This window comes from Bemisia tabaci, chromosome 1 (genome assembly GCF_918797505.1).
Source record: "Bemisia tabaci chromosome 1, PGI_BMITA_v3".
Lineage (NCBI taxonomy): Eukaryota > Metazoa > Arthropoda > Insecta > Hemiptera > Aleyrodidae > Bemisia > Bemisia tabaci.
In genome coordinates, this window is record NC_092793.1 from 44,348,277 (window position 1) to 44,360,702 (window position 12,426).

At 39.5% G+C, this 12,426-nt stretch overlaps 1 protein-coding gene across 1 annotated transcript in view; it reads right to left on the minus strand.

The window, feature by feature from the left end:
• psidin (phagocyte signaling impaired) overlaps positions 1-12,426 on the minus strand; it is an 87,312-nt gene that overhangs the window by 28,217 nt on the left and 46,669 nt on the right. The window contains exons 9-11 of the mRNA XM_072301299.1: positions 11,752-11,912; positions 11,071-11,243; positions 7,814-7,983 (exon numbers count right to left, since the gene is read on the minus strand). Of these exons, the coding sequence (XP_072157400.1) occupies positions 7,814-7,983; positions 11,071-11,243; positions 11,752-11,912 (504 nt within the window). The remainder of the gene's footprint in view (positions 1-7,813; positions 7,984-11,070; positions 11,244-11,751; positions 11,913-12,426) is intronic.

Consider the following 12,426-nt stretch of genomic DNA (forward strand, 5'->3'; position numbering starts at 1 on the left):
GGGCGGCAAAATGAAAACAAGTAGCGTTTGTTCTGAGAGAACATCAATGTGGATTCTTGTGGGGGGTGACAGGGGGGAGGGAGGTACATCCTCCTCCCTCCCCCTCCCCTCCCCCCAAAAAATAATCACGAAAAACGTTAATTAAACGCGAAAATTCCACTTTATAAGACGACTTCAGGGCTTGTCATTGACACGCTTACACTAACATAATTTAACGAGGGGGGGGGAGGGGAGAGGGGGCCCTCCCCCTCCTCTCCCACCCCCTCCCCCTCCCCCAAATAAATAATCACGAAAAAATTTAATTGAACGCGAAAATTCCATACTCTAAAAGGCGACTTTCAGGGCGTGTCATTGTCACGCTCACACTAATATAATTTAAAGAAGGGAGGGGGGGTGTTAGACATCTTAGCCTCCCCAGCCAACATTAAAAAAGGGTGGGGGAGGGGTAATGTACAAACGTTACTTACTTAATAATAGGAGGGACGGGGAAACTTAGCTGCAGTAGGAGAATTGTAAGATTTGAAGGGATACGGAATTAAATCAGGGAACGTAGAGATACTATTTTATTTTTTGGAAATGACTGAAACTGAGGGGAGTTTATTCATAATTGACGGAAATGTACATACTTAAGCTTATGTCAACATTTTTGAAACGTTTGGAGAATAGGCTTAAAGTGTATTGGATCGTTTGCCAAAGTATTCAATCATTCATTTGGTCATAGACAGAAACTGCAGTGATAAATTCATCAAAAACATTAAGCGATTATGGGGGGGATTAAGGGATACTTTTTTACGAATGGACCCCCAACCAAAATACCCCGTAGTTTGAAAAGTAATTTAGGCAAGTGTAAAAACAAGAGCCAGCTTATCGATCTATTCTTAACTGAATGGAACCGAAAGAAATACACCCAATATACTCACTGGGAAAAGTATATTTAAGGCATGGAGATGGGTCTAGCCAGTTTACCTCCGCTGACGGTGTGAAAGTTGACTTCATCTTGCAAACTCAATAAAAATCAAACCAATAAGAAGCAAACATTCAAATAATTTTGCTTTTTTCCGAGTCGAACTATCTTGATAACTATTCGTCAATCAGAGTTCACTGCAGTATCTGTCTGTGACCAAATGAATGATTGAATACTTTGGCAAACGATCCAATACACTTTAAGCCTATTCTCCAAACGTTTCAAAAATGTTGACATAAGCTTAAGTATGTACATTTCCGTCAATTATGAATAAACTCCCCTCAGTTTCAGTCATTTCCAAAAAATAAAATAGTATCTCTACGTTCCCTGATTTAATTCCGTATCCCTTCAAATCTTACAATTCTCCTACTGCAGCTAAGTTTCCCCGTCCCTCCTATTATTAAGTAAGTAACGTTTGTACATTACCCCTCCCCCACCCTTTTTTAATGTTGGCTGGGGAGGCCAAGATGTCTAACACCCCCCCTCCCTTCTTTAAATTATATTAGTGTGAGCGTGACAATGACACGCCCTGAAAGTCGCCTTTTAGAGTATGGAATTTTCGCGTTTAATTAAATTTTTTCGTGATTATTTATTTGGGGGAGGGAGAGGGGGTGGGAGAGGAGGGGGAGGGCCCCCTCTCCCCTCCCCCCCCCTCGTTAAATTATGTTAGTGTAAGCGTGTCAATGACAAGCCCTGAAGTCGTCTTATAAAGTGGAATTTTCGCGTTTAATTAACGTTTTTCGTGATTATTTTTTGGGGGGAGGGGAGGGGGAGGGAGGAGGATGTACCTCCCTCCCCCCTGTCACCCCCCACAAGAATCCACATTGATGTTCTCTCAGAACAAACGCTACTTGTTTTCATTTTGCCGCCCATTTTTGCGCATAACGCTACTTCAAGGAAGCGGCCAATCTTGACGGTTTTTATAGGGTGGGTACTGCTGGGGGGCCCCCCTCCCCCCCACGAGGGGTTAGGCCGCCCTTAGAATGAAAAATTAATGCTCTGTTATTATAGGGGTAAACGATTTTACGATAGTACCAACCTTCTTCGCGTTATTGGCGAGAAATCGCGGCGAAACGGTCATTTTCGCGAAAAATTGAGATATTTTGACATTTTAAGCCCCCCCCCCCCCCCATTTTGGAGAACCGCGGGTCCTGGTCAAAGTCACTTAAGACTTTTCTAGACCAGAATTTCACAAACTTTAAGAATGGTTATGTGGAGTTTTGCCCTAAAATCAAGCCTTTTCGGGTAAAAGTGGGAAAATTCGCGGAGAAGTCGGAATTCTGAGCAATTTTGGGGGGTTTAGGGGGGGCCTACTCCCCCCCACCACGATAAAATTCGCGTAAACAAGGAAAATCTTATTCTACTAGTTGAGAGCTTCAAGAAAATCACCATCTTCAAAATTCCCACGGGGGGGGGGGGGGGGAGGGTTACCCCCTGCTGGCCCACGGTCTATTACAGCAGTTTTACCTATCTATTCTTCAATGTAAGTACAAAACACCAATTTCAGGGTCAGATATGAAGATGTACCATTTAATTCAATCATTAAGCTCCAACCTCATGATGCCTGTCTGGTAACTCTACAACTCAGCGTTTCCGGTAGATTAATTAATGGAAACCGTATACAAGTGAACCATGCATCAGCATCACTTTCTGGATGAAATATAAATAAGCCTATCACAAAAACATAGGCAAGCCTTGGCTGTAAAATAATTTAGGAACTTTTTGAAAGGGGACATACCGAAAAATCGCGTTGTGAGAAAAACGCATTAGAAGTTTTTATTCTTACTTTCCGGCCGCTGATGGTTACTTACATCGGAACTTCGACACTTCGATAGATTCATACACCTTAAAATGAATAACAACCATTGGTAAAAATTATACTTTTTTAGCGGCTCTGGTGCTAGCACCTAGAGCTGCTATTCCGGTCGGTCGCTGCAGTGGATGTTACCAATGGTACATCTACCATTGGTTAGAGCGCGCGTTGGTAGATGGGAATCGTCGCCATTTTCGGCTGTGGACCTTGCTATGATTTTATTTTAATTTATTGTTGTTTCTTGTGAGCGAATGATATGTTGTGTAGTGTATTTTTGGAATCATGGTGATACTGTCGATAATTCAAAACTGGTCTGAGCTTTAATCTCGTATTGAAAAAAATGTACTTCACGTTTAAAATCTGAATTTTCAAAACGACAAGTTTTCGCGCTTTTTTGGAAGAATGCCGTCGTTCGAGCCTCCTAGTCGTACTACTTCATGGACGGATTCGTCCCTAGCGGCGTTGTTGTGTGTTAATGCCTAAAATGCTAAATCGGGTTCTGTGCACTCGATTTTCGTGAAACTCAGCATCCGGAGGTATGTTTCAACGGAAAATTCGAATTTTCGGTCAGATTTTCAAAATTTCAAAATCCAAGATGGTGGCCGTGGCCTAAAATGCTAAGTCCACTCCTGTTCGCTCGATTTTCGTGAGACTCGCTATCCGGCAATATTTTTCAACGGGAAACTCGAATTTTTGGTCAGATTTTCAAAATTTTAAAATCCAAGATGGCGGCCGTGGCTTAAAATGCTAAGTCTGCTGATTGTGGATGAGGACAAAGATAACATATTTGGTACTATTCACCATACTTCGTTAAACAAAAGTAAATTCGTTCTTTTAAAAGTTAATAGCTATGAGTGGCGGCTCGCGGAACGAGTCGCAAGTTCATCGTGAAGCGAGGAACTTGGGGTCCAGGGGCACTCCCCGGCTAGGTGTGACAGCTCGCACAGCGAGCTGAACACGGCTAGCAGTTTATATATGTCTTGGATATGAGCGGCCCAGAGCCGCTCTCCAGCGGCAGTGCGCTGGAGTTACTGCTTGTTTAGTGTTGTGGGAGGATTTTTTTTTATTACATTTTCCGTTAGGTGTCCTTTATCAGGAAATGAACGGTGGTCATAGGTTTTGGCTTTTAAAGGTGGACTTCCGAGAAAAGAACGAGTTTCTAAAAAAATTAGGTTACCCTATCTCTTCTGTATGATAAAAAATAGTTCGTATTTGGTGTCAAAATACCCCCCCCCTCCCTCGGTTGGGACCATCGCACAACGTCGCAACGGCCGTGCCCAGACCCCAGAGGTAGATAGATGAGACACGTTGTGGAGCAGAGATTTGCGGCCATCTCTGCTACCAATACAGCTGTACTTGCTTGTAACTAGACACAGGAAATTGGCTTAACCGCAGTTTCCTAGAAGAAGGGCACTTAAATTATGTGCCCTTTTTCCAGAAAAAGCGTATGACCCCTGATTTAGCCACACAAAACTTGGTCTCTTAGCTCCAAAAGTAGATCAATTAAGCTGCCAGGCTTTGACAGGGTGTTCCAAAAGAGTTGCTCCCTCCCTCTAACTTTGGAACCCTTGGAGATAGAAAAACGAAACTTTGGGAGTGTTTCTATCTCGAAGGGGACCATCTTCCGGAGAGGTCAAAATTTTGGCCCCTTCCTGGGGGGGAGGGGCAACTTCTTTCTCCAAATGGTAACCCCTACCTTGTGATACCGTTGCCTACGAGAATGAAGAGGCCGTAACTGGTCAGTTCATAGACGTCAAATTGGTAGATATTTATGGAGAAGAACAATAATCTCAGGGCCATTGGAACATCAATGAGTGAGGCTGTCGCCGCGTGGGCCAATGAGAGTGGCCCTCGATCGGCCGAAGTTGCATGAACGGCTCGTTTGAGTCTGAGTGGAGTAAGGATTTTCCGTATTTAGCTTTCATAGCTTTCATTTTCTCAATTATCAGACAGTGTCAATTGTGCACTAGTTAGTTTTCCAAAGTGAAATTTCATCCTTTTTTGGAAAGGTTCTCACTAATTTTTGTAATAGATCAACATTTGAGAAGATATCAGCTTGAAAGGAACTTGCATGATACATTCTCCCACCGGAACACATGTTAAACCGCGGCTGAATTTAATCGACTAGCGTGACATCACAGAAACGTAGTTAAGGTCCCTCCACTCACGCAGGCAACGGTGATGCATCATTGGAGAGAACATTAAAGACAAAGAGTTTTGGCGCAAACCGCATATCAATATCTTAATTCTGACCTAGTCATGATCGGTAAAATTGTTGCCTACAGTCAAGTGTTGAATTCGACCTAACTTCAAGAAATCATAACTCCTGTTCAAATTATCTTAGAAAAAAAGAAAACGGGAAAATGTACCAAATTGTAAGTGGTTTTAGGTAAAAATCACAGGAATTACTTCAAACTAATTTTAAGGAGGGTCTCCGACCCTCAAATACTTCTGTTCAAAAGTCATACGATTTTCCCGTGAAATGGGCCAATTTTCCCTAACTTTGCCTCGACATTATGTTGTTAAGTTCAAAATTAGTTCAACATCACGTTCTCAAGCCCCCAGGGCAAAGTTGAAAAAACAAAATTTAAACGGCCGAATTTGATTTTTTTTTTTTTTTTTTTTTCTTTTTTTTTTTTTCTTAACTTTGCCCGAAGTCTGAAGGCTTGAGAATGAAATATTGAACTAATTTTAAACTTACAGAGATACTGTTAAGGCCGAGTTAGGAAAAATTGGCTCATTTCGCCGGAAAATCATATGACTTTTGAACTTATGTATTTGGGAGTCCGAAAATATCCTTAAAAGTAGTTTGAAGTGATTCCTGTGATTTTTACTTAAAATGCTTACAATTTAGTACATTTTACCGTCTATTTATTCTTCTATAATGATTTGAACCAGAATTCTGATTTCTTGAAATTAGATCAAATTCGACATTTGACTTATCATAACTTGGTCGAAATTAAGATATTGAATTGCAGTTTGCGCCAAAATTCTTAATTTTTAATGTTCTTTCCAATTAGATATCACAAGGTAGGGGTTACCATTTGAGAAAAAAGCGCGAAGTTTGAAAGTAGTACGTTATCAGTATGGCTGGAAGTACCAACCTCCTTTTAATCAACCTTGACCATTATTGTTGTCACTGACATACGCTGACTGTATAATCAATAGTACAAGTTTGCAAAAATTAAGCGGAAGCAAAAGTTTTTGATGGATAATTCAAGGAAAATGTCACTAGAGTACCTATATTGAGAGAGTATGGCCACTGGGCCCCATGGAGAGGCTTAGGACCCAAGAATGGCGGTGCTTTGTTTTGGTTTTTGTGGATGGGAGGGGGGTCATTGCCAACTTTTGACGGTTATCACCAACCGCACTTGCTGCCAACCTTACTACATCTAAGATAATTTTTCTCAAAAATTGCACACGATTAGCCTTAAAAATATGTAAAGATGTCGCAATAGCGTATTTGAGTAAATTTCTCGTTAAGATAAGCAAAGAAAACTGTATTTTGAGTCATTTTGCATTACATTAATTTATTGCGTCCGCCATTTTTGGGTCCTAAGGGCTCAATTCAGCCTAAGATGGCTGAGCCAATCAGAGGTGGTAACTCCAGTGGCCATACTCTCTCAATATAGGTACTCTAAATGTCACCTAGGACTACTAAAAATTTGGCCCAGAGATTGAATTTAGTGATGAAGTTCAAAGAGGGAGCATGATAGCTAGGGGCCTGCGAAGCGGCGTTTTTCGAAGCGAAGCGGACAAAAAAAACCCCTTCAAATATGCTGGATGCAGCCTGCAGAATTTCGCGGCGGTTACTCCAGCAAGTCGTGACTCGACGTACGGCGGTGGTTAATTTCATTGAACACCGGGAAATACGAGAAGAATACATTCATTGAATTTCCCCCCTTTTCCCCTAAATTTTCAGAATAAATTTTTACTCAGATGCCGGCAGGTCTACGATTTTTTTTTAAATTTTTCATCGGTTTTGCTTTGATTATCACGAAATGATAAAAAATAAAAACTGATTTTACTTCTTTTTTTTCCTTCAATTTTTTTTTTCATCTATTTTAATTTAAAACATAGCAATACCTACAAAATTGTGGAAATAATAATTTGAGAACCATCGATTATAACTTTTCAAAAAATTTTATGATTTTTATTCAAGAACACAAAGTAAAAAAGTCTCATAAGAGCAAATAAGATGAACATTTGTTACAAGTGTTCATACAGTTTGAGTTCAGTACAAAATACCTACTTATGAAAATTTATTTCATAAATACCGGGAATGTTGTACATTTTTTAATTTGTTATGACTTTGGTGAACACAAATTGCCCAAATTCGCGGAAATAATGATTGATTAAAAGTAATGAATCCCGAAAACCACTCGCAGCCCGCGATTCTCCCATAAGCCACCGAGTTAAAAAGAGCCATACAGTTCCCAGATGGTTCCCACTTTCCAGCGAACAGGGGGCTCCGAATGGACCGTTCATGGATTGACGTAAATACCGCGGAGCGGCCGCAAGCGCATGCGCAAAGAACCGGTTCAGGCGGACGAATTTATCCATAAATCATCGGCATTCGGCATCGATTTCGAAAGAGCGCAAAAATTTGAATTACCGCGTTCGTTACCGCAATATCTTCGCTTTGCCTCGCTTTTTCCGATTTCGCGCTTCGTTTTGCGCAAAACGCGAAGCAAATGCGAGGCTTCGCGGACCCCTACTGATAGCTGCAATGGATGTCACCGCAACAATAATTATTTCTGAAGACCAATTTTTATTTTGCGCTTTCATTGAAAACTTGTAAATTATTTAATTTGGTTTCCCCTCACGAATTCAGTAATGAGGGTGGTTTTCTGAATGAGTTCTACCTTAAAAATCAACTAAGCACGTGACTTTTATGAGTTTCTTGCAATTTTCTAGAGTTTGATGATTTCCAGAGTTTAGTAAACCTGGTTTTTGATTCACCCTGGGGTAGTCAGCACCTTTTGGGTGACTTGAATAACAAAAAAGTGTGCTATAAAAAATAAGTGGAAACTTACGTCTTTCACATTACTCTGGAAGAATTTTAAAGTTGATTCATAAAAATGAGTGGACATCGAGAAATGACCTGATGCCATAAGCGGGTCTTGAACCAGATACCCCAGAGAGACTAGCTGCACATGCTTAATGTCCAATAGTTGGGCAAATTTGAAGGCAGCTTTGACAGCACCTAGGGATAAAATATGATGGCAAGCTCATAAGAAATGATTGTTACCACTTCAAAAAAACTCCAAGGATGAAAATAGGAATAATGCAGAGGTTGTAAATTACAACTGAGAACCTGAGAGGATGAAAGTGCGTTTTGGAGAGTTAAGTTTTAAAAAATAATCATTTGAGTGTTTGGTATATTTTCAGTTAACTAACTGATCATTTAAAAATTCGGTCATTTTCCCTGATAATCAGACCATTGTTTTTTTAAAAGAAAAATAAAAAATACCACGCCCAATGTGAATATAAATAAAGATAAAAAAAAAGGAAGCCCCATTGATATGAGTATAGCGAATTAACCAGCCATTATTAACATCTCGCATGATATGGATTACTCTATCAAAAGCAACCCTTACATTAGCTGAATAATGAAAAGTTAAGAACAGCCCAGTTATAAACTGAATTAGCATTGAAACGAAAATTGAGCCCTACACTTAAAAATTATTCATGTTCTCCTTGTGCTGGGAGAATAGCGCGGATCGCACGCCGGACAGCGGCTCAGCGAGGAGGAAATATTGTGACGTCATAGGTTAGATTTTGCTCTTGTTTCCCGTGTGAACCGCGGCCAGCCCTAGATTGATCAGCACTTTTCGTGAGATGCTATTGGCGTAAAGGGGCAGGACGCGCGGGACGTAGGAAGCGGCGGTGCACGGTGCGTGCGTTTTCAGGAAAATTTCTAAAGTCAGTCGCTCATGTTCGCCGGGATGGGAAATGTCGCGATTCCGTGTAATGTCCAGGTGCACGTAAAATTCCATCCCTGAGTCCTCAAAGTGTTTTTCGGCGGTGTCGAATCAACCTCCGTAGACCTCTGGAATAGAGGATCAGCACATTAGAGTCGTCCGACCGTTGCCCCCGCCAAGTCACTGAGTGCGGTTCAACCCTTCCGTCAACGTTTTGAGTGAAAATTCGTCAGCAGCCTCCGCGAGACCCCCGGCATAGAGGATCAGCACATTAGAGTCGTCCGACCGTTGCCCCCGCCAAGTCCTGGTGTGCTAGCTGTAGTTTTTGTCTATTTTTGAGTTTCGGTTGTTTTGGAGAGTTCATGGAAATTTGGAAGATTTTGAAGAAGATTTAGTTGTGTTTTTCGGTTTCGTTGTTCTGAAATTTGATTCGTGTATTCTGTCTATGATTATTAAATCAATCAATCATTCATTTAATCAATCAATTGTTGTCTTGTCATCATTCAACCATGTGAGCTATCCGTGGCTCCTAAAATTCGCGGATTGGTGGAGACCTTGCCTTTTAGGCGCCCCCGAAATATTCACGCTCTTTACGCCCCCAGAGCGAGCCCGTGTCAAGTGCGTTGCCGGGCGAGTTTTAGCCCTTTCACGATGAGTTAATAAGAATGATGTCTTAGTTAAAACACAGAGCAAAGTAAAATAATTTTAATTGAGGTAAACTTTTGCAATTATTTGAAAAGAATACAGCAAGATGTGTCCAAAAAAGAACAATTTTATGATAGGAATATTGATTTTTTCCCTATCCTTAGTGTATCGTTGGACAAATACCACAAGATTGCCTGCACTTCCTGCCCAGTGTTTTATCTTGGAACATCATTTCTTGAAATATTAACTGACTTTCCTTCATCCTGATGGGAATATTCTGTAAAAATTGTGTTCAATAACTAACATTACATCCTTTCATTTCTTTAAAAAAAAAACGAAAGAAAAAAGAGCTGAGCAACACAGGAGATTTTGATACACTGCAATCAATGTACAAATTTTGCAACTTTCATCGTCAATATTTAAGTTACATTAGGGTGATTCGATGGACGCCATATTTTGTGTCAGAACGGCATGCGATATATCGCATTAATTGGTTCCATTTTTTCGGCTTCTCATCATTTTTCTCCAATTTTGAGATCGCAATTCTGTTGTCAAGAGACTAAAGCACTCACTTACCAATTTTAACAAAGAAATTCAACGTAATAAAGGCGTGGTTTTTTTAGAGAGAAAACATCGCATTCGAGTGCAGTTTCGATATCAGTATCGAATGCAATGTTCCCTCTCTAAAAAAAACCAAGCCTTTATTACGTTGAATTTCTTCGTTAAAATTGGTAAGTGAGTGCTTCAGTCTCCTGACAACAGATTTGCCATCTCAAAATTGAGGAAAAATGACGAGTAGCCGAAAAAATGGAACCAATTGATGCGATATATCGCATGCCGTTCTGACACAAAATATGGCGTCCATCGAATCACTTTAACTTAAAGGAGTGACATTTTTCATGAAAAGGTGGCACTCTTCATTAGAATAAAAATTATTCTTATGGTCCATCTCACGAAACCTGAATTTTTTTTATTCATTTCGGCATTAAAATCCGTAAATGGCAATGCATCAGTCTCCGCTGCAATGACCGGACCGCTCCCTGGACACCTTCCTGGAATGCAGCAAAGAGAGACCCACAACCTGTTCATTATTAGGGTAGAAACAATGGGCACCCTTCATCCCTCTTCCAGGAGCTCTGGAACCCTGACCTAAATTTTTTGGCCATTGAAAAATTAATCTTTCAACGTAAAAAATTTAGTTCTATCACGAAATTATGATAAAATCTCTCTCCAATTCCATCAAATCAGCTTAATTCTAAGCTTATAAACGGCATTGGTGTATGACCGCCATTCGCCAAGGAATGCCGCATATCGCTCCGAAATTAAGGTAATTTGACTGAATTTTAGTGCATTAAAATCATGATTTCGCGCCAAAACTTAATTTTCACACTAAAGGATTTTCACGGTAAAAAAATTTATCCTAGAGCTCTTCAAGGAGAGATGAAGGGTGTCCATTGTTTCTACCCTTACAATGAATAGGTTGCAAGCCTCTTTCTGCTGCACAATAGAGGATGTCCAGCGAGCAGTCTGGTCATGGAGGCCAAGACTCATGCTTTGGCATTTATGGATTTTAAGTCCGAATAAAAAGTCGGAGGTTTTTTTAAATGGACTAAAGGCATTTTAGTAAAGTCTCAAGGGAACAGATCTTGAATTAGAACCAAAAAAAGAAGAGACAAAACTGAAAAAAAAAAAAAAAAAAAAAAAAAAAAAAAAAAATTACTTACCAAGTAGATTATAGAATTTTAAAAGAAGTAATTTAAAATGATAATTTGATGGACTGATTGATATGGCATACTCTAATATAGTGACTGCATAAATTAGATAGGTACTTGAATTTCTTTGCCACCATAAGTCGTAAAACACATGTGCTGCAAGTAGAACATATGGATCATTATACCTGCAACAAAAAGATCAAAAGACAGGATGGCATTAGTACCAAGAGGGGGACGGGGGAAATTAATTACCAACTTCATAACTGAAAATGTTTTAGTAAGCCTAAAAACAAAAGCGTTTGGTTTTAAAAAACATTTCATGAAGCAAAATCACGTATTTTTTAAAGCCAGGAAAAGTTAAAAAGGCTGGCAGTTATTTGTAATTCAAAGATAAAACTAAAGCCTGGTTAGAAGAAAGTAATACTTTGGGGAACTGTCCAGTTGCAATTAAATCTACAAATATTATTTGCATCAATGAATATTAGAGCGAGGCCAGCGATTGGTAAAAACCTGGAAGGCCAGAATAAGTTCTACTGGCTCCTAGGAGATGAACCCCCAACTCGTCCAAAATACTATCTTTTCTTAAAAAATACACAGGATTGAAAGTAATGAAATCTTGCACTGAAATAACTTAAATCAAACTTCTCAAAACACTAAAAAATGCTGTAAAATAAAATTGAAAAGATTAAATACCCAGGGTTGGAGCTAGCAGTACCAGAGTTGAACTTATTTCCATGCAAGTAATATCTCCAAAAAGATACAGCAAGTTTCATTTTGTCCAAATGAGAAGAGTCTTGGAAACCTAGAAAGCGGCACATCTGCAAATGATTGACATGACGCTGCATTTGAAAGACCTAGAGAAATAAAAAAATTAACGGCATATCTTTTAAAATGAGTCTCCGGCTAAAATTTTTATTTTACAGTAAAAAAAAGTATCGATTTCCCATTGGAAATAGTCGCAAAATTTTTTATCCAAAATGTACAATAGTAAGCAGACACAAGAGAGGCCGAAATTCAGAGGTAGTTTCCATTTAATCTTTCCAGAGACAGAGGGGTCTGAGGTTTACGGTCAAAAATCAGACTGTCATAATTTTCGAGCCTAACAACCTGATTTTGGTCTTAACTGCGAGCCCTCTTCTAACAGTTTTTTTTTCATACGCTGAAACGTTCACATGAGATAATTTTTTACTGCAAACATATCGTCTTTTTATTTTTTAGGAATAAAAAATTAAATTAAATTTTGTTACCCCACTCCTCAGAATGTTGATAGGAAAACAAAAACCTGCCGTGATAGAGGTGTTTTGTTTTATTCCTTAGAATTCACTATTGTTTGACCTGGGTGAATAGTCAGATATAAATATAAGAGTA